This window comes from Dromaius novaehollandiae, chromosome 24, assembly GCF_036370855.1.
Source record: "Dromaius novaehollandiae isolate bDroNov1 chromosome 24, bDroNov1.hap1, whole genome shotgun sequence".
NCBI classification, from domain to species: domain Eukaryota; kingdom Metazoa; phylum Chordata; class Aves; order Casuariiformes; family Dromaiidae; genus Dromaius; species Dromaius novaehollandiae.
This window is the reverse complement of record NC_088121.1, coordinates 411020-432751: the sequence shown is the minus strand read 5'-3', so window position 1 is coordinate 432751 and position 21732 is coordinate 411020. Positions and strand designations below refer to the sequence as shown.

Here is a 21732-nt window from a genome sequence, read left to right as displayed (position 1 = left end):
CAGATAACCAATTCAGAATGTCAATATTGGAGCGACTTGAGCAGATGGAGAGGAGAATGGCCGAGATGACAGGATCCCAGCAGCACAAACAAGGAGTGGGAGGCGGGGGCAATGGGAGCGGGAGCGGAGGAACTCAGGTGCAGGTATGAACCGTGCTGTGTCCAGTCACAGCAGCATTATGCTTTCTTACCAGAATTTGTTTTTTGGGGGGTTGGAAAGGATTATAGTTTTTCTTAAACAACACATCTAGTTTGTGGGTGTCTTTAACAACAATTCACTTTCACTCCAATTTGCCACTGTCTCAGTATTTCTAAAAGTGAATGGTTACCTGCTTAGGGCAGGTAACCTCAGCAGTTGCAGCTGCCCTCAGCGGTTGAACTGGGATGTGTGTGGTGTTGCAGTGCGTTTCTGGGACTGGGACACTGGGCAGCTGCTTTGAGAGCCGCGTAGTGGTGGTGTGCGAGAAGATGATGAGTCGTGCTTGCTGGGCAAAGTCCAAACACTTGATCCATTCAAAGACTTTCCGAGGAATGACACTGCTTCACCTAGCTGCTGCCCAGGGCTATGCTACACTGATCCAGACCCTCATCAAATGGCGGTAAGACCCAACCCTTTGGACTCTTGGGTTTCCATACAGACATTGCAGAAGCATGTATAAGCTCTGCTTGCTCCAGACTTGTGGTTGTCCCTTACAAACAGCATCTTGTGCCCAGTGCGAGAACTCGTTCCTGTCCTCTTTTGTGGCAGGATCTGTCTCTTGAGAGAGAGAGTCCAATTGCTGGATCTCTCATGCTTTTAAACTCCCTGGTGGAGGCACCAGCTACAATAAATAAATGTCGTGGGCATATATGCGGCAACATCTTTGTGGTGTGCACTGACTAAAGCGGTAGCTCTAAGAAAAGTTCCTTACCTGTCTACAGAGCATCATTTGTTCTCTCTGCAGCACCAAACATGCAGACAGCATCGATCTGGAGCTGGAAGTTGACCCTTTGAATGTGGATCATTTCTCCTGCACTCCTCTGGTAAGCAGCAGAGGCTGAAACCTCTGAGACAGTCTGAAGGATCCTCCTGAGGAGTATGATGTTTTATTTCCCTGATGTGTTTTCTGCTCTAAAGAGATGTTCCTTGTGTCTCCTTATTGTGTAAATGGTCAGGCATGGCACTGTCTGCCTCCTAGCATTTTGCTGAGAGAGGCCGTGCAAAAGTCCTAGTCACGGAGTAACTAGAGGAAAGGGAGCAGACAGGGCATTTTGATTTATTTTATCCGCTAGTCTCCACTATCCTGATGGGGAGAGGCCCTTACATGCTTTCTTTCAAGTTGACCTGCTTGACTGGTAGACTGTAGCGATTATAAAAAATCACCACAGTATCTTGGTCATTACAATCATGAAATCATATTCATTGAGAATTTAAACAAAAAGCCAAAGTAGGCAGAACCAGAGTAAATCCCAATTTACAACAGCAGAATGTTGAGCTTACTGTTCCTTACCTTTAGTCCTGTCTGCATGTTTCTGATCTCCAGGATTCCCGTGTATAAAGCTGTTATGTCTCTGCAGTGATGCCTGTGTGTATGCTGCAGTTAGTTAGAAAAATCTTCCATTTACTACTAAATAAGAAATTATTGGCTTCATCTGGCAGATGGCATCTCTCAAAGGAGAGAATAGCATCCTCTAGTCTTCTCTTATGGCCCTGTGTGTAGATGGGACACTTTTAAAAGTGGATTGCTGGTGTTCAAGCACATTGTGGTTTTCCCTGGTTTGCTTATAAGAGTAGTTTTTCTGCGAGTTGAAGACAAGACTCCACTGCATTAGCAAGAAAGGAACGAGAAGGCTGGTCTTCCAATGGGTCATTTCTCTGTCTTTTTTTAGATGTGGGCATGTGCCCTGGGCCACATGGATGCAGCCGTTGTGCTGTATAAGTGGGACCGCCGAGCCATCTCTATCCCTGACTCCCTTGGGAGACTGCCATTGGCTATTGCCCGGTCTCGGGGCCATGTAAAGTTGGCAGAGTGCCTAGAGCAGCTACAGCGAGATGAACAAGCCCAGCTTGGGCAAAATCCCAGAATTCAGTGCCCGTCGAGCACAGATTCCAACACAGAGAACTGGGTGTCCCAGTGGCACAGTGAGCTTATTGCTTCCCAAGAGCCTCAGAAGGGAGTCACTGTGATTTCCAGTACAAACACAGGTAAAACAATCCTGAGGGTAAGTGCTGCTTTGCTGACGCTTGATGTGTAGAAACCTGGAGCAAGGAGCTCACCTGAGTGGCAGATGCCCCCTGTAACCCAGCTGTCCATGCTCAATTTTTTTTTCTTTTGGTGGCTCCCTGTTGTGTGCTCCATGCACTTGCATGAGTGTTGGGAAGAGGAGAGGATGTCTCTTCAGAAAGACGTGTGTCTTAAGAATGGTCGGGGTAGTATCCTCCCTGGATGACAGTTACTTCCTTTGCACATACCATTGTATGTCTTAGAACATGGCATGAACTTCCACCTGCAGCTCTGCAGCAGGAGCTGTTGTGCTTCCTATTGTGATCATGTGTCACATGTTTCATTTTGACCATTGATCTGTTTGTTTCCAGAGCTGAGACGACCAAGATCTGAACCTTCCAGTTACTACAGTAGCGAGAGTCACAAAGACTACCCAGCACCCAAAAAGCATAAACTGAGCCCTGAATATTTTCAAGCCCGGCAAGAGAAGCTGCTTTCCACAGCCCTGAGCCTGGAACCGCCAAGTGTCAGGAAGCAAAACTCCAGCTCCAAGCAATCCACCACTGAGACAATCAGCCCCAGCGAAGGGATAAGGGACTATGGCCGGGAGCTCTCCCAGCACATCCCAGAAGTCACTGGGTACCGGGGCGCTGGCAGCCAAGAAGGAATCAAATGGAACCCAAAAGACATTTATATTGGTGTGTCTGCAGTGCAGGTGGCAGGGACCCAGAAGGGGGCTGCACTGGGGAAGGACACTGTAGCTCATCGGCTATGCCAGCGAGAGCAGATGAATGTGCTGATGATGACTGACAGGGAGATGGTGGATGCAGAGCTATTGTCCTATAGGGACAATGTAGGGGATGAGGACTGCTTACACCACATGGATGACTTGCAGGTAAACATAACCATAGCAGCAAGATCATCTGGCCTGAGACATCTCTCTCTGTTAACCTCAGAGAACGTGGTAGCTGCACTAAGGACCATCACTGTGAGGAACTTCTGTGAAGGCCTTTTAGCTCTGTGAAGGCACAACAGGGCCACTGACTCGTGCTTTGCAGAAGGAAGCAGTAACTGCAGCTGGTTTATACTTTCTCCCATTATCAAAGGGTGTCCTTTCAGCCCAGATGCAAGGCTAACAGTTAGCATGTAGGGTCATGCATTGGCATACACCTGGACAACGTGCAGAATGCACAAAATACTTGGCAGACTCTAAGGGTTCTGTTAACTGTGATAAGATACCACATCTCGCAGATGAGGGGAGCTGGTAGACTGTTGCAGAACGGAGCTTCCAGGTCTCTCACTGTGGATAGTTCAAAAGATCCTGCCTCTTGCTTCATTGATGGGGTTTTGTTCATCTGCGTGGATTATATTAAAAAAAAATCGAGCAAGCAAGAGACATGTAGACTGTGTACAGCCTGTGAAGCCAGCCCCGTGCTCTCAGCGGAGCACTGCTCTGTCACTTGCATGTTCCAAGTGCTGTGTCAGCTGGGGGCAAGTGGCATGTGGTCAAGGGAAAAGAAGGCAGGCCCCCCGGCCACATGAGTAAAGGAGGCTCTAGTGGCACTGTAGTCCTTTGGGAGCAGGTGAGCAGTCCACACTAAGATGAGGTGGTACCAAGAGAGGCAGTGCTGCATCTGCAGGCTAAATGGCTGCTCTGGAACATGCTAGGTGAGCAGTGAGTGTGCTCGGGCATCTGGTTGTGGCTCCAAGAGCTGCAGTTTGGTTTCACCTGCAGATTAATGTCAAAGGCTTCACCTGTGCTCGGAGCTAGCATGGAGGAAGCGTGGTGCTGGTGAGCAGCTCTCATAGCAAGTAATGCTTCTCAGCTGGGGAGGTTGCTGCACTGTGAAACTTCAAGGGGCAAGGAGATAAGAGTGGAGAATAAAGAGGAGAAATGAGGCAGTGGGTTTTGAGAAGGAAGAATCCCATCAGATACAGGCTAGAGGGAGTAAAAACACAGCTGAAGCAGGGCAGGCAGGTGAGAACTAATCTCTGGGGGAAGGATATTGTGTTTAATCATATGAGCAAAAACCATAATGGAAGCACAGCCTATAATAAATCCTAACTCATGCACTGCCATGGCATTTCTAGCATGGTGAGAGGTGAAGTAGATCCCTGCAAAACCGGAACTGTCTTTTGTTCTCTGTGTTCCAAACTCCTATGCATCCTTTGGCAGGGGGAAAGGTTCAGAAGGATTCCTAATAAAGCTGTGATCCCAAATGTTTAAATTCTCTCATTAACGTGCCTTTGTTGTCCTGTCATGCTCCATGTGTGTGACTCGGATCTGAAAGTCATGTCACAAAAGCGTGTTCACTGCAGCAGAGCAAATATAGTACAGCTCCAAGAATCTCAGTGTGTCTGTCCCTGGACACTGACTGCCTGACAATGCAAGTGGCTTTTGGTGTCCTCTCCTACCACTGCCTACAGGTGTCATTTCAGATTCCTGTAGCTGTCACTCAGCTTGGACACTGATACATTTCCTGTCCTCCCTCCAGGGAGGGAGCTGCAAATCACTTTTCATTTGGAAAACGAGATATTGACAGCTGTTGACAGCATACAGCAAAGGTTCACGACATATACCCTCCACCGGATCTTTTAGGTTCTCCATACATGTGATGAAAAAGAGGTCTGGGAAATGTGAAACCCTGCAGTGCTTTTTCAGAAGAGGCAGAAAAGCAAATGAGCTTTGGTTAACAATTTTTTCTCTAATGCTGAGAAAGACTAGACTTCCAGCTGCTGCAGGTTTTGGGGACACAGGGGCAGGCTCCCTTCTCTCCCTGAGATGCAAAAATGGGTTGTAGCATGCCAGCATAAGGCTCCTGTTGTGAACTCCAGGCAGTGAACGTTTGCTCTCTGTTACAGGTCAACATGATGACACTTGCAGAGCACATTATTGAAGCTACGCCTGACAGGATCAAGCGGGAGAATTTTGTGCCAATGGAGTCACTGCTGGTGGAGAGAACGGACAGTGCTGCCATGAGCACCACAATGAGCTGGCTGGCCAGTTACCTTGCTGATGTCGATCATCTGCCGAGTGCTGCACAGATAAGGTTAGTAAGAGCTGTGGAACGGCTCTGGGTTTTTGGGTGGCGTGTGCTGCTGCTTTAGCCTGCACATACTACTTCTCAGTGGGTCTTGGTGCTGCTGCTCCAAACCCAGCCACTCTCTCACACCCAAATGTAAAGTTGCCAGTACAACTGCAGGTTTATGAGAGAATGCAAGTGGCTGCAACAAGCAGGCAGGAACATGAAGTTTTACACTGAGAGCAGCAGTGCTTAAACCATCAGTTTCTGTGAGTGTCTGAACACACAGGCTGGTGAGCAGGTGTAATTTACAGACCTCTTGGTTTAGTTAATGGTCACAGGTCTGAAGCGAGGAATTGAAAATATGTAGCTTGCCCAGTGAGTTTCATGCATGTTTTCATGTTGGGAAAGATGTGAAAATATGGCTGACAGAAGTAAAAAAAAGTTGAGAGAATTTTAATTGAGAAGTCTCTCTTTCATCAGGGAAAAAATAGATGAAACCCATTCTGTAGCACCACGGTCAAAAATTTAGAAAAATACTGAAAGATTAATGCTGATTTTCCTGACCCACTAAATCTGAACTTGGGAGAAATGTTTGTTGTTTTCACAGAAGGAAAGGACCACCATCTCTTTCATACAAAGAGGTGTAAACACATGTTGTATGTGAATGCTGAACAGCAGACAAACTTCTGTAGTGACAGAATAGTAGTTAGAAGAAAATAAGTTTGAGGTGTATGTGCAGCAGTCAGTCTAAACTTGTCACTGAATTTCCATCTATCGGTCATCTTCCTACCAAAACCTTTTCACGAATGCTACAGAGGATAAGAGAGGAAACATTTTTCAGAAAGCGGAACAGAATCATAAGGCCACAGAGTTTGCGTTCCCTTCCAATGCCGAGCATATGCAATGTGGTGCAAGCAGGCTTGGCAATGAAGGATGTTGGTTGGAGAGGTGTGGGGGTGCATGAGTCTCTCCCTTGAACTCAGGAATGTTGTAGTTCTTACTTGTGATGCCAGTCCTGCTGGTTTGTGACCCAATAATTCCTACTGTGATTGGTATTTCAGAAGTCTGTATAGTGAACCCCTGACCCCTTCTTCAAACACCAGCTTGAGCCCTGCAGGCTCACCAATCAGTGAAATAGCTTTTGAGAAACCCAGCCTTCCCTCGGCAGCAGACTGGTCTGAATTTCTGAGTGCATCCACCAGCGAGAAGGTAGAGAATGAGTTTGCACAGTTAACTCTGTCCGATCATGAGCAGAGAGAACTCTATGAAGCTGCCAAACTCGTCCAGACAGTGTTCAGGAAGTACAAGGTAAGTGGCTGAAACATCCTCTTGTCTTCTTCCTTAGGTGGGAGAGAGTATAATTTGTTAAGAAATAAAATGTAGGTAAGAGATAATATCCACTCCTAAGACAAAAAAAAAAAAGTTTGTCATAACCTTTGCAATGCTTCTAGCATTCACTTGTTGACATTTACTCCGCAACCACCACGCCAGAAAGAGCAAGCCGTACCATAGCACTCCTTCTGTTCTAGAGCACAGCAGTCACAAAGTGTATCCTAAAAGTATTCTCCAGAGTTTCTGGTTGGTCACTTGCTTGGTAAAGATCAATTTTGAGGGTTTGTCTCTTACACGAATTGACCGTAGAGACTTCTCCAGTAAATGCCTAGAATGGAATTGGGCCACCTAACCCTGATAGGTGAGATTTAGAAGTAGGAGCCCTCAAAGTGGCTGTGAGAGGCTACTCATCATCTATCCCATTTTGTTGGTGCAGTCTGAGTATTTACAGTTTCTTGCTTCTCTGCACAGGGCCGTCCTCTCCGGGAACAGCAAGAGGTGGCTGCTGCTGTCATTCAGCGTTGCTACCGAAAATACAAACAGGTAAATAAGGAAATGGGTTTCTGTGGAAACACACGCAGTAGTGCCATGAATGCGGCCCTCCGTAATGGGAATTATCCCACTGTCATTCTGTGTGCCTTTCAACACGCAGCAGTGAGATACCCTCCTCAGACAAAGTTAAAAGGGGAAGAAAATTTGTATCCTGAATCTAATTTCAGAGGGTGCTTCCTTGAAAGGATTTTGTTTGTGAGGATACCTGCATTTTTACTGTGTGATAGAGGGAATTGTTGTGTTTCATATTGGCCTATACGCATGCTATAATCTAGTGAGACTGTTCTCTGACTAGTTGCTTGCCAAATTTCATTGTGAAATTGAAGTTGGTTTTGCCTTTGATAAGGGCGAAGATGAAAAATAGGTTGTTTTATTTTGCACCTACCAAACTTTTAAACTACAGAAAATCCAGTGTTTTAGCTTGATGCAAGTTGTTCCAGGACTGAGAATGTTCTCCAAACTCTATTTTGGAGAGGTGATTTTAGGCTGAGTTCTCAACCCCAGAAAAAGAAGATACTTTTTCCTTTCTTTTTTTTTCCCCCTTTTTTTTCTTTTTTTTGGTGGCTAGAGCCCACCTCCTCCTTTTCACTGTCTCGCGTCAGACTTAGGATGTCTGATGCCTCAAAGCATGGTACTTGAAATGAAAGGCAATTTTCTTGTGCTCTTTTGCAACTTTCAAAATCATTTGTTTGGGAAGCCTTTCTAGTGTTAGTTGAGTGCGTCACAATTGACCCTCAAACTGTCTTATGGCTGTCATTCTGAAGTGATGCTTCCTGTAATAGCAAAGCTTAATACCTTTCAAAAACTGCTTGACAGAGTCTGTCTTGGATCCTGGAAACACTTCTTTTTGAAAGAAGATGGTTTGTTTTTTATTCTTTTTTCAATTCTTTATTTGCAGAACTAACATTAACCTTGTATTTTCTGTTTCTCCCTAAGCTTACTTGGATAGCCTTGAAGGTAATACAAATACAAACACTGTTTTGGAAACCATTCCCCTTGGGTCACAAGCTTTCACACTCAGTATAAACCAGGAGAAGCTGGCATTTAGTGAAACGCTTTAATAGTATCCACTGGTAAATGCCTGTGGTAGCTAAAGCACTGTGATAAACCAGACCTCTTTTGGGAGATAGCTAGAGGCTGCTGTGCCACAGCATATCAACATTAAAAAAAAAAAAGAAAAAAAGAAGTCTCCTGCTTCTACAGATGCTCCCCTAAGCAGCAGTGGGCTGAGGCGAGGGGAGTGTTCTGAAGTCAGTTTCCAGAGGACAGACTTTCCTTTGTTGCTGCCTATTAGCCTTTCCTCTGTAATCAGCAAGACCTTTTCCTCAGTATTTGGGGGAGCATAAGGGAACATTTATTCCACCCATACAACAATGCTGTTAGCATTCTGCCTGCCTGTGAAAGTATTTTGAAAGTCCATCTTTAAAATACCTGTGCTCGGAATTCCTAAGATCACTCTCATGTACGTTGCTGCTCATGCTGGAGACACAGGAGTTAATGCCGGTCTTAAATTGTCCATGCTGAATAACTTTCTCCTGTAAAGATGGATTTGCCAGCTGTGCAAAGTCTTGTTCTAGTCAGATACTGGAATCAGCTCAGCTTTTCTCAAAACTAGCCAGGACAAAAGGCATGCTCTTTCTGGAGAGAGTGTGTCCTCAGGAGTATATTTCCATCCATAGCTTCCTTACGCACGGTGGTTTTGTATCAGTCAAAGTACTATTCTATCAGGGCAAGTGAACCGAGCTTTCCTGGTGCCCCTATACTAGCTGGGACTCTCCTCTTCATGGAGGTTAGGTGATATTTCCCTTTATCCTCTTCCTCGTTGGAGGGAAGAAGAGGAGGAGAGGGAATTTGGGGAGTTACTGAGTCCCTGGGCCATCTATACCTGAGTAGCTAATCAACTAAGTGAATCTCGAGGTTGAATGCAAACATATTGGGGTCTAGTGTATGCAGAGACTGTAATTTTCTCTTTCACATGCCTTACCCCTCTAATATGTTACTGTATTCCTGAGGTCAGCACAGGCTTATGACTGTAGATCTGAACAGCCGTGGGCTCACATCACTATTTCATCTTTAAACCCTTCTGTTCAGGGGTTTGTAACTCAGCCACAGAAGTCCCCTCAGGGCTAAAAATTGGAAGGAAAACCATGACCAGCCTACGAGTGGGCTTATTTAAAAAGCTAATTTACAACCACAATCTGGTCCATTTATTTAAAAATGTTTAAAAGCAAGAAGCAAAACAAAACCAATGAAAATGAATAATGACAAAATACAACTGTACCTAATGACTGCTTCAATTCCAAAAAGTGAAATTTGGTAAATGGTGGTCTGTGATGATATTGGAGGGGTTTTTGCTTGGTTTGGGATGCTGGGTTTTTGGGTGTTTTTTTCCAATAGACAAGAACGCTCCGTTAAGATATTTTAGGACAGTGCCTTGTACAGGGCAGTGGCTGCTATTTCTGTGTCTCAACTCTCCTCTGATGAAATGAGCAGGAAGTCATAGCTGGTAAAAATGTCCAGGAACAGCAGACACTAAAGTTTTTTAAAGTGTTACAATTCCCAAAATAAGTTCCGCAAACACCGAAAACCTCTGTCATAGTATTAGTTCTGAGGTGCAAATGCAATTTACATAAATCATTCTAGATCTCTATTTATCTTAGTAAAGATGACTTTTAAAAATATGCATGAATGCATATGGTTTCTGTTAGATACTTGTGTGTTTTAAAAGGAAAAGGTTATAGAATAAAGAAGATTTTCTTCTAGAGAGTTTATGCCTGTTCTTCAGCATGATGGGGCTAGAGATAACCCAGTGGTGGAGAAGATTTTGGATGTGTGCAACTGCTCGCACAAATCTGCAAGTCAGCAGATGCTTATTACAGACCTTTAGTGAGGATTAGTTTTGTCTGTGATAATCATTAAAAACACACTTTCACGTAACTTAGGCTCTATATTAGACTTGCTTAATTAACTGATTTTCTTTAAGTTGGAGTCATATGTCATTGCATTTGAAATGCTTGGATTTAAATGGGTATATGAGCAATCAAAAGTTGCAGCATTGTGCTGTGGCATAGAAACAAGAGACTGAAACTGTTTAAGCTGGCTGTTCAAAGGTAATTGCCATAGGAAAGAGAAGTACACATGTGAACAGCAAATCAGGTTCTTTAAAAATATCTTCTAAAGTTTTTTATTTTTTAAAGAAAACATTATAAAAAGGTGTATTTTCCTTTATTTTTAGTTAATTTGTTAGTATTTTGGAATAGTCATTCATCCTGCTTTCCCCTGATTAGGGAAATTTAAAAAACTTAGTTGGGCATATTTTGCTCTTGTTAGTATGATTCTTGACAAACAACAGCTGCATAGAATTGAGTCTTATCTTACGGTATTCTGTACCTTCTAATGAGTTTTGCTGTATGCAAAGGAAAAAAATAGTTCCTCTGAGTGGAGTTCATTGGTTTACGTCTAATGCAGACCCACTTCAGTCCAAATATGAAGCAATGTAAACATGACTCAGGATCAGCTCCGGTCATTCCAAGGTTATTCATAAGTATAGTACAGCTGGATCTGTTCAGCGTTAACGTGTGTTTGCACAGCCTCTGCCAGCTAGGTATTAAACCCAATCCCATCGAGCTCTTCTATTGCCAGCAAAACAAGTACTTGCTTTTCTGATGCAGACTAGGCTCTGCATCTAATTTCACAGTCGTTCCAGTTTGTTGTAGTCCATTTCTCAGTCAGTTCACAATCAGCGAGTAGATGCTCATTGGCTTCTCATCATGTCTTAGTGGCTTAAGAGTCTTTCACCACAGGAACTGTCTTCTTGTTGGTTTTATCGGAATGTCTTAGCTTTTCTTTGTTTCTCTTGTAGTATGCACTTTATAAAAAGATGACGCAAGCTGCCATTCTTATCCAGAGCAAATTCCGAAGCTATTATGAGCAGAAAAAATTCCAGCAGAGCCGACGAGCCGCAATGCTGATCCAGCAGTACTATCGCAGCTACAAAGAATGTGGGAAAAGGAGGCAAAACCGTCGAGCAGCCACCATTGTACAACAGAAACTCAGGTGAGCTGTTGGGGTGTTAGACCCTACTGGGATCTTTATATAGTACTGTTTAGTCAGGGCTGTGCTGTAATTTACAGACAAGGCCAGTGAGAAAAGGACAGTAATTTATAGGGTGTTTATTCTGACATTTAGTACTCTTCTACTCGGTCTTGCCTATGCCTTGATGTTTCCTTCTTTGCGTTTAGAAGCAGTCTGCTCACCAAGAAGCAGGATCAAGCTGCTCGCAAGATTATGCGTTTTTTACGACGCTGCCGCCACAGGTATTACATCATTTTTTGACATCTGCCCTTCCTTAGAGCATGTGTTGTGATATTCAAATGCCCTAGTGATAAGTGCAGCGTAAAGGACAATAGAATCAGCACACTACAGATCTTTTAATCAAATAACAAAGCTCAGCTGCTTCCAAGGGACAGTGGCAAAAAGGAAATCTCTTAGGACTGTTGCTAAAGGAGAATTATCATGTTCAGCTTCATTGCTGGTATGGTAAAGCAACCCAGGTTGTGCTGGGCAGAGACAGAATAAGGAAACTGAGCAAATTTGAGCAAAGCAAGGCATGTGACTTCTAAGGTTGGGCTTGAGGAAGTCTGAAAAAAAGCTCACTGAATGATAGCTACAGTTCATAATTGCTAAACAGACCTGCACGCTGCACAGAGCGTTAATGGTACGCGGTAAAAGCACAAAACATGACAACAACTGATGTACACTGGAAATTGCTTTAGTTTGGTCACAAGGGTCATTTGGTAGGGTCTCGTCAAAGATGCGTTCTTTTTAATGTGGATAGATGGAATGTGCCAGCAGAACAGCAGATAAGTTAGCTCAGATGTCAGTCACCCCACACTTACCTCAGTAAACTGGGAGTTCAGACACAGGCATGAACATGAATCATCTCCTGCTAGTGTGGGAAGCTGAGCGTGTTAGCTAAAGTGCTCACTGGCAACATGTGGCAGCTAGCACTCCCATATCAGTATTCTTCTGTATGAGGGTCATTTGTTTTGATTTTTTAATGAAAGAGTCCTGTATATGATTAGATTGCAAACTGGAACATTGCATAGACAAAAATGAATTCAAATGTTTTTGACTCCACTCCCTCCATTGTCACCACACATGCATTTCATTCACCGATAACACTCAGGAGCTGGTCAGACGTTGAAGCATGTCTAGTACGGCCCCGCGATGTTTGAACACACTGAGCTCAGAGAGGCATGTGATAAGCTTGGTTTTAGAAATAGACTCAGTCCTTTTTGTAGGAGTTCAGAGCTGCAGTTTGCTGGAAGTTAGCGTAGCTGGGGTTGTGGAAGGAGTTCTTACCTGCAGGTTCAGTGGGAAGTAGCACATGTGGACAAAAAAGAGGGCTTTGTGGTTTCCAGACCAATTCCAAATGCACCCAAAACAGCCACAGTATTTCATGAAGAAGCACAGCTGGCTTCTTGCTGTCAGCAAGGCAGGTGGAGGGCCTGAAAGGTTCATTTTGTAGTTCATAAGGCAGCTTGTCCCTTTGAAGTAGGCAGAGACTCCAACCTTTTGTGTCCTCTGAGACCTGCTTGATGTCCAGGCAAGTCCCTTGTGAAGCCATATGCCTGTCCCCGTCTGTGGGAGTTCTGGAGTCAAACTGCCAGAGGCTCTTACAACTGACTTAAACATGTGCACCCAGAGAGTCTCCCATAACTAGCTGTGTCACTGGATTTCACAACAATGTGCAGGAGTGCTATACTCTAAAAGCGCACTCAGTTAAGTCTCCACCTGTCCAATAACCTAGATTCTCCAGGGCCTAAATTGCCTATGATTCCAGCAGTTTTTCTTGCCTTCAATTCATTGGCTTCTTCTTTCTCAGCATCTCCCGTTTCCTTTCTAGTGCGAGACCCCCTCATTCACATCAGTAAAGTTTGCGAGGGAGTCCCTTCCCTTTGCCTGCGGCCGGATCCACTCTCTCCCCAGCAGAGTGGTCGCTGCTGCTGTGCATCTCTGGGAGAAAGATACAGGTCTTGGATATTCTTAGATAAGAAAGCAAAACAAGAAGGAGGTAAAATTTATTGTGAGTAGGTTCTCCCAGGCTTTACACTGCATTGCAGACTACTTGAGTTTCCACAACGGTACCATCCTGACTATGTCCATAGGCACTTTGTGGTTATTTTGGAATTAGCCCATGGTTCTTGGTTGGGATGCAGCAAAGGAAAAAGTAATCTGTTTCCACTGAAGTTGTCACTGTGTTTCAAAACTGCCCTGCTTTTCCTTCTGAGCAGCAAATGATCACATGCTTATGTTCCTGTACTTTCTCCAAGCAATTATAAAGGTTTAGTACAGTGTTATCTTTACTGATACTAATAATTGAGACAAATTTTTTTCCTGGGAGCATTCTGGCATTGGCAAATGCTAAAAATAAAGCAAAACTTCCCAAAAATGACAGACACAGCATTTAAAATCTGTGCGAAAAGGACACAAATTTACCAGCCTACTAGATTTACAAAACCGTTTAGAAATTAGTGACAAGTTTAGGTCTCTTTCCCTATACTCCTCCTCCTTGCCAAAAAAGCTCAGCGAATACTTGCCAAGAAAAGCTACTTCCAAAACACTGGACACCCTCTGCTTTTAGGCTGCGTCTGTGATCTTGGGATCACGCTACAGGAGTATCCCATGGACCTGTGGATACTCCAAACTTCAGGTACCACACAGCATAATCTGGTCCCTATGCTTGTTTGCGTTTGCTGAAGAACGATACACAAAGAATGCTTCTCAGGTTCCTAGAGCTTCATTACTACACGGGATGTTAAAAGTAAATAGATTAAAACATTTTGCTTGTGGAAACAACTGCAAAGGAAAAGCGTAACACTGGAAATGGTGATACAGATTTGCTTACTGAAACAGATCTTTGCTTGCTTCGGTGTCTCAGCTGACTCTGAGGCTGATGCATTTGCTTCCCCTCCCTGCTGGAGGGAGCTGAGGCGAGAGAGCCATGCACTTTCCCCAGGACTGTCATGTCCTGGCCTCAGAGCATTCTCATTCTTTCCATCACAAGCTAGACTCTGAAACCTCCTGCTGAACACCTTTTTGAGCTGCCCTGTTCATGGTGCGTGTACACTGAGATACCACGTGGTTAGATGTGGGAGTTGCTTCCTTCCCTTCCCCCTCTTCTCCAAGCTTTCTTAATTAACATTTCCGTTCTGTTTCTTAATACTTGCATTTATTCCTTACTGCTTGGCTTCTCTTGCTTACACATTCCTAGAGAAGAAGTAATAAAAGTTACTGTGATAAATAAGTTAAAAAACACTTATTTTATAAACCTTCACCATTCAGTGTGCTGTGCCTCCTGTGCAACACTTGCACAGGGTAAACCTTAGGGTGATGTGGCTGGGTGCTTAGACTAACACCCCACATGCATTGTTTCTGAGGTAGTGCTTGGGGGAATCCCATCAGAGACTCCCTGTGAAATGCTTGAAGTGAGCACGTTGCTGCTATAAACAAGAAATTAAAGCCCTGGGCTCCATAAAGAAATACTTCAGTCATCCAGGCTCCTGGCAGCCAGGAACAAACCATAACAACTAATAACTAATGTTATTTATTGCTCCATAGCATAAAAATGGCATTATAGAGCTACTTGTTAAACCACAGTGTCTTGTCAGTGCAAGGGATAGAGATGACTGATATTTTTGGAAAATCCGAAGGAGTGACAGAGAAGAGAGCACCTGCAGGAACATCAAACGAACAGGATCTTGCAGAAGACACCAGTAAGCTGGTAGGAAAGTGGGGTGGAAAAGCCAGTTAGGCTCTGTCATAAGGCTGTTGAGCTAGGCAGAAAGGCAGTGGATTCTTAAACTTCAGAAATTCAACCTTTAAAAAAAAGGAAAAAGAAAAAGAAACTTAACCTTGGTTTTTGTCCACAACCAGATTGTTGCTGGGCCAGTTAAATGATTCTTACTAAGATCTTACTTTGCCTTTATCAAGAATTATTCAGGCTTTCTCCTGGCAACCGTGTGGTTGCTTTTTTTCTATTTTAAATCAATCAAAGACTGTTGTAAGCAAATTATGAAAAGTCCCTTTCTGTTAGTATTCAGAACAACTTAAGTGGTTTTCTTGTCCTGTTTTGTTCATTAGTTTATTGGCGCAAATATTCGGTAGCGCAGACATGATTTGTATCAGCTTGAGGCTTCAGGGCAGCGTTCCCAGGCTTGTTTGAGTTTTCTGATCTCGTGAACCTACTCTTGTTGCCTGATCAGACAGTATTTCAGATGCTTTGGAACAGTTAATGCCCTAAGGCTGACGTTCTCATAGTAGTGGATGTGTAGAAATTGCTGAATATCAGTGAAGAAATGTAAGTTTTGGTTGAGTGTATTGTTAGAGAAAGAAAAGGTATTGGAGTTGTAATAGCAGAATATTAGCAGGCATCGTGGCAACAAGCATAGTCATTCCTTAGCAGCAGTCAGAGATGTATGGTTTTCGTTTGATCTTGAAAAAAGTATGTATTTATCCATCTATTGTCATATTCTCAAAAATCTGGTGAAAAACATGCATCAGCCATAACATGGTGTCAACACGACTTATCACAAAGTATTGTTTGTAAAAAATGAGAAACAACATTCCTGGCCTCCCAGGAGACCTGTGCCTGAGCAGCTGCTTGTTGCCTGGACCTGTCTGCTGGCACTGACTGACTTCCAGCCTGATACTCGCTCTTAGAGCTGCTGTGGGTTGGCCTGTCTTCTGGCACACTCTCCCGCGGGAGGCAGCATTAAGGGTTTGTGTATTTAATGGTTCTGAAAATACCCCACCTACTTAGTGGTTCCCCAATAGGACTCATTTAGAGCTATAGGGAAAAATGAGAGCTCCGAAGTGGGTTTGGGTTAGCTGAACTGAATCCGTACGTGGTCCGTACAGTCAGCTTTCACTGATAATGTTCTATTTCCTCTTCTTTCTCTGATTCGCATGAAAATTTTACTTTTCTGAGAAATATCTACACCATTGCTAGGCTGTGATTATGATCTGTAGTGTTTTTTTACGGAGGAGTGTTTGGACTGAGATAGAAAACAGACAGTCACTGCAAGGGAAGGCAGGATGCAGCTGGAAACACCACCGGGATGACAGGATTGGGTTTATTTTCCTTATTTATTTCCTGCCCTAAAACATCTAAACACGAGACTGTGCTTTCCTGGTAAAGAGGAGTCCAAAAGGCAGGAGGTGGGAAGGGGTCTTTCTCTCCAGGCAAGCACCAGTATTTATCTCCTAACTGAAGTGAAGCTGTTGGTAAGGTACCGTTATTGCCATGTGTGTGCTAATAGCTCTTTGGTATTGTTTTGCTGTCTGAAGCCCACTGGTGGACCATAGGCTGTACAAAAGGGTGAGTGTAGCTGCCTGCTAGCCAGTTTCTCTCTTCCATTTTAAATATTTTTGCTTTCTGCTTGCTTGCATGGGGCTGCAGCCAGATATGCCAGTAAGTTTCACCTCCATTAATTATATGAATCAGAATCTTGTATAAACTAACCCTACTGCAATGACTAACACTGCTGCTTTTATAACAGGACAGAGCTCCACAGTAGATGTTACCAATGCATGAATATGTGAAAAAGGACCTGTTTATTCATCATGGGCATGCTTAGAAGGCGGTGTCGATGGGCAATCTTACAGTATCCAAAATGGCTGTTAGTAGATTTTGGAACTTGAATGGGTCTGCAATGACACATGCTCAATGAGTAATTATGTCCTTTATAATAAGAATGTGACAGCACTCATGTTAGATCTTAGGAAGCTACTGTACAGATGCAGCTTGCACTAGATGGGTGTTTGTTTCTGCCTGAGCCAGAGTGACGCGGAAGAGCTCTTCCCACTGCATTTTACTCTCTAAGATGGTTAAGCTCCAATTCTTACCTCCTAGAAGTTGGTCTTTGGTAAGTTACATGTCTGGTTACCTTACGAGGGTCAGCTCTTTGTCAGCTGCTTCTCTCACCTGTTAACCTTGATCTACAGAGTAGAAAGATAGGGGAAAAAATGCTGAAATGCAGATGAGGTTATTACAATTGCAGTACAGTAACTTGGCAGTTGCTAGAACTGCTAACTGAGCTTCTGTTGGGAGTCACCTCCTCCTATTAAAAAAGTCCACTCACCTCCGTGATATTAGTGCACTGGTTTGCTGCCTGACGGAAGGGTGAGAGTAGAGCAAAGTGTTCCCATGGCAGATCCCAGTCCCTGCAAGAGAGGGGAGTGCTTTCGCTTTCCAGACACGTGTGCTGGAGCTGTCAGCAGGGACTGCTCAGTACCAGCTGGTCTTTGAGAGGCTGTAGGCAACAGGGTGTTTTTCTCTGGCAAAATCCAAAGTTGGAGAAACATCATTTGTTTGTTTCTTACTACTATTGCAAAGAGAAACAGGAGGCAGAGGGAGGGATTGCTTGGACTCCTGCTTCCATGTAACGTTCAGAATGGAAAACTGAATTGATGATCATGGAGTTTTACCAACTTTCAATTGCGGAGTTGATTTTTGACCTAAGAGTGAGCATATAAATTGGGTTTAAGTCTCCTGGAGGCACCATTACGGGATTAACTATTTAGCTTAATGAAGCAATAGCTAATAACATTTCTTTCAGAAGTGTGACTTTTGTGGTGCCATTTTTGTTGCGTATCTTCACTTTTGTACAAGTAGCAATTTGTGTTCTTTACTCTTGACAACTGAAATAAGATTTTGATTAGAAGAGGACAAAGGCCCAGATGTGCCTTAACTGTTTCAGTGCTTCACTTTCTTGGATCTTGCCCAGGCAGAGGGATAGAAACATTCCTCTCAATTGCAGGGGCACCAACATGGTGAAGTTGCTAGCTGGAAAACCGTAGCTCCAGTTCATAGCACTTGTGATAATGTGCTTTACAGCTAATGCAGGTTAATTCAAGAACTGTGTTCTCTTAATAGTGGACTGACCAGGTCATTTGTATTTACTATCTGCTGCTTTGTATATAATTAGTGCTGGTAATTTTTGGTCTACACTTGGGTGTCTGGTTTGTAAAGCCTCTTGAGGAAACGGTAATTTGGTTTTGAAAAATGCAATTCACTATAAATAACTTAAAGGAAAGCAATAGATGTCATTCTAATTAGATGAATCAACCTTTCTCCATTGTAAAGTGATAAATAAGTGTTAATTTTTTCCTTACAAAAGTAGACAAGTTAAGCATCTTTAATCTCAGGCTCAGTTACCATATGCAGTGGGGCAGTAATGAATGCTACAGATGGACGATGACGTTTCATGCTGCTGCCAGCTGAGCAGTACGCTGCAGGGCAGAGATGCCCAGGGGCTGGATCTGGCCCAGCAGAACACCTTTCCCAGTTTGCAGGCAGTGTCCTGCCCTCCTTCCCTGAGGTGGGCCGGAGGAAGGCGAGTGCCAGGTAAGCCCTCCAGCTGCTGGGTTCCTGCTGCCCTTTGCTTGCAGCCTGCAACTCCTCAGCCCCCCTCCATGACACAGCACGCGCCTGTCGTGGCAGGGATCCTTGGTGCTGTGGCGCCTGAGTGGCCGTGCCCTCGGCACGGCGCAGGGCCTGCCTCGCAATCGCCTCGCGCACTTTGGGTCATGGAATAGAGAAAGCTGAGCTGCGGGACCCGTCCCGACCAGAACAGTGGATGCACCCCACTCTCCCTTCCCTGAGCAGAAGCCAAATGCCACAGTCCTGTCAAGGTGAGAATCCCTTTCAAAAGCAGCAGAATTGGGAGAGACTGATGCAAGATAGGAGTTGGGGAAGAAGGGGAGACGCACAGCAAATCTTTTTCTCCTTCCACTGCCTGAGACTCTCTACAGCAGGGAACTTCCTGGCAGGACCTGTTTTCTAACACTACCTGGAGCTAAGTGGGGACCTTCCCCATCCTTCCTGGTTTTGTCTGGCTAGCTGTGGAGCTAGTCCCAGACTCTGTAAGAAAGGAACTGGTGTGCATGTCTGCAGCTAGACATTGGTGTGGTTAAAATATATCCCCTCCTCCAACTGCTCCTATTTTTGCCATTTTGGTGCTGCTCTTCTCAGTCTTCCTCCTCTCCAGAGATTTTCTGCTTAACTGATTTGGCTTGCTGTGTGCAGACATGCCTGCACAGTTCCCTGCTGCTCCCTGGCATGCTGCGCTTGGGCATCTCTGCCCTGGTGTCCACACAGGCAGGCCCAGGCTGCTGGCAAAACGCCCCTGCTCTGTGGCCAAGGTCCGTTCTGAGGTCCGGGGAATAGCACAGGCTGGAAGCTGTGCTGTGCTCTCCAGTAGCAGCACTCTGTGTCACCTTTGACTGTCAGACAGGAGGGAATGTATTTTAAGACTTTTTTGTTCTACAGATAGGAAGAAAGATTTAAGCCTAAAATGTGCATACCAAAATGGGCTAGTTGGATTCCAAACTGAAAAGAGGGTAGAATGTATAACTCAGACATAGAGGAGAAAAGTAATTGTGCTATAGTGCCTTTCCATTCAAGACTAGGATTCCTACTAAGAGAACAGATTCATGCTGAGTCTCAGGATATACTAAAACTGATCTGGCTTGCATGGTCAGTGCACTAGTAGAAGAGACTGTAAAGGGGAATCTCCATGTGAAACCTCGGCTCACGCATTTTGAAAGCTTGCTACTTCCATGAATGTTCGTTGCACAGTGATGAATATTCTGCAATTGCACATCAGCACCACTCAGTGAGTTTCATTCCTTTGCTAGTATGCACATACAGGAACAAAAAGTAAGGCGTAGCTGCAGTATTGCGTCTGGTGTTCCACAGGGAGACTGAACGCTTAGACAGTGTTGAAGGAGCAAGTGCAGAGTCCAGGCCCACAGCTAGTCCACAGCTCCCTGGACTTGAGAGAAGCCACCGCCAAGGGCACACACTGTAGATACTGCGTGGCAATTCTGCTGTAGGTACAGCTGACAGGTCAATCACCAGTATTGGATAAGAATCAGTTGTTACATTTTAAGATTATGTATACGTAGAAACATAGCAGAACTTCCCAGGAAGCAGATTCACAAATTCTGGAAGTTTAGTAGCATTTGCAGGTTTTGCCTTGAGCAGCATGTAGTATGGCGTGGGTAGGGAAATTGCTCAGTTGCTACTCCTAGGAGACAGCTTAATGGCTCAGTTATATATGAACGAAAAGAAGCCAGGAATTTCAGCTGTGTATTACTTGAATTGAATGCAGGTTCACACTACTATCCTGAGTTTCGTAAACAGTAACAGACCAACTGTTAAAGCTGATCTTGGAAGTTTCCGTAAAAGTAGCTAAAAATATTGAGGAAAACGGATTGCATTGAAATCACCTCTGATCAATAACAAGACCGTGACTGAGCACTGGAACAGGTTGCCCAGGGAGGCTGTAGAATCTCCTTCCTTGGAGATACTCAGAAGCCATCTGGACACAATCCTGGGCGACGTGCTCTAGGTGACCCTGCTTGAGCGGGGCGGTCGGACTAGATGATCTCCAGATCCCTTCCAACCTCAACCATTCTGTGATTCTGATTCTGTGAAAATGTGCATATAGCACATAGCAGATAAGCAAAAAACTACACCTGTATACATTTTAGTGGTCTATCGTTAGCTATACTGCCACTGTGTACAGTGATAGTTCCTGGCTTTGGGAGCTTCTCCAAAGAAAATACAGGACTCTAGTTCTGTTTTATAGTTAAAATGCTGTGCAAAGCAATTCATGATCTCCTGTGCTAGTGTCTCAGATTTCCTCATGATCTATCTGGTGGGCTTCATGGCCATGTCTGATGGTGAGGTGAGGAGCTTATGGGTAGTGCACTTAGCTAGTCTTCAAGACCAGAAGAATACATTGCAGATGAATATATTCACAGACATGTATGCATGTGTACAAATAGGACATACTTGCTAATATTCTCCCTTTTCCAGTACGTCACCGTTTTATTTTTGAGGCAGTGATTTGTTACTCTGTATGTTCTTACAGTGGGACCAAGTCAGCAATACAGGCTTTTGGACTCATCTCTAATACAGATCACTGAAGAAGCGTGAATCAGGAAAGCAGTATCAATCACGCTAGATTAACCCCGTTCCACAGTGAGGAATAGGTTATATGCGTGTGGAGGTGGGAGGGCTATGATACCTTAGCACTAATCGTCAGAAGCAGTCCTAGGTGCACAGGTGCTGTTTTCCATACTAAAGAGCATTTGGTTTTGCTTTCAGATGATCTGTCTATTAGGCTTAAATGTACTTTCTGTGATTATCTGGAAAAAGTCAGCAATGAAATCTCATGAAGTGTGTCAGCTGCTATTTTGCCAAAAGTCGTCTGTTATGGCAGATGATTCTTTGCTGCTTTGAGTCCTTACAGTAACATGTGTGCATATTCTGTCTGTGTGCATGCACATATACAAAAATATTTCCAGGCCCTCTGACCTGCGCAAGCAATATGCTGAAAGAATGCATGCAAACATGTTTACTAAATTCATGTGTTCTGTACACTGACACTGCGCTTAGTTAGGCTGCCTCTGCAGATAGATGGTCAGAGTATTTGCTTCCAGGTTTCAGGTTTAAAACCTCATTTCAAATTAGGTTTCATGAATTTTTATGGATTTATTTGAGTTATACCATACCAGGATCAGAAAAGGGCGGGGGAGGGGGGGAGG

The 21732-nt window shown here is 44.2% G+C and overlaps 1 protein-coding gene across 9 annotated transcripts in view; it reads left to right on the top strand.

The window, feature by feature from the left end:
• The window catches only part of CAMTA1 (calmodulin binding transcription activator 1), a 435941-nt gene that overhangs the window by 404023 nt on the left and 10186 nt on the right, over positions 1 to 21732 (top strand). For 3 of the 9 annotated variants that reach the window (XM_064525329.1, XM_064525336.1, XM_064525337.1), the window contains 11 exons: positions 4 to 143; positions 402 to 598; positions 944 to 1022; positions 1869 to 2184; positions 2575 to 3098; positions 5066 to 5253; positions 6291 to 6537; positions 7033 to 7104; positions 8050 to 8070; positions 10976 to 11169; positions 11355 to 11429. In XM_064525329.1, the coding sequence (XP_064381399.1) occupies positions 4 to 143; positions 402 to 598; positions 944 to 1022; positions 1869 to 2184; positions 2575 to 3098; positions 5066 to 5253; positions 6291 to 6537; positions 7033 to 7104; positions 8050 to 8070; positions 10976 to 11169; positions 11355 to 11429 (2053 nt within the window). Of the gene's footprint in view, positions 1 to 3; positions 144 to 401; positions 599 to 943; positions 1023 to 1868; positions 2185 to 2574; positions 3099 to 5065; positions 5254 to 6290; positions 6538 to 7032; positions 7105 to 8049; positions 8071 to 10975; positions 11170 to 11354; positions 11430 to 16464; positions 16496 to 21732 lie in introns of all 9 variants that reach the window. The other 6 variants (XM_064525332.1, XM_064525330.1, XM_064525334.1 and 3 more) reach the window with 6 other exon arrangements.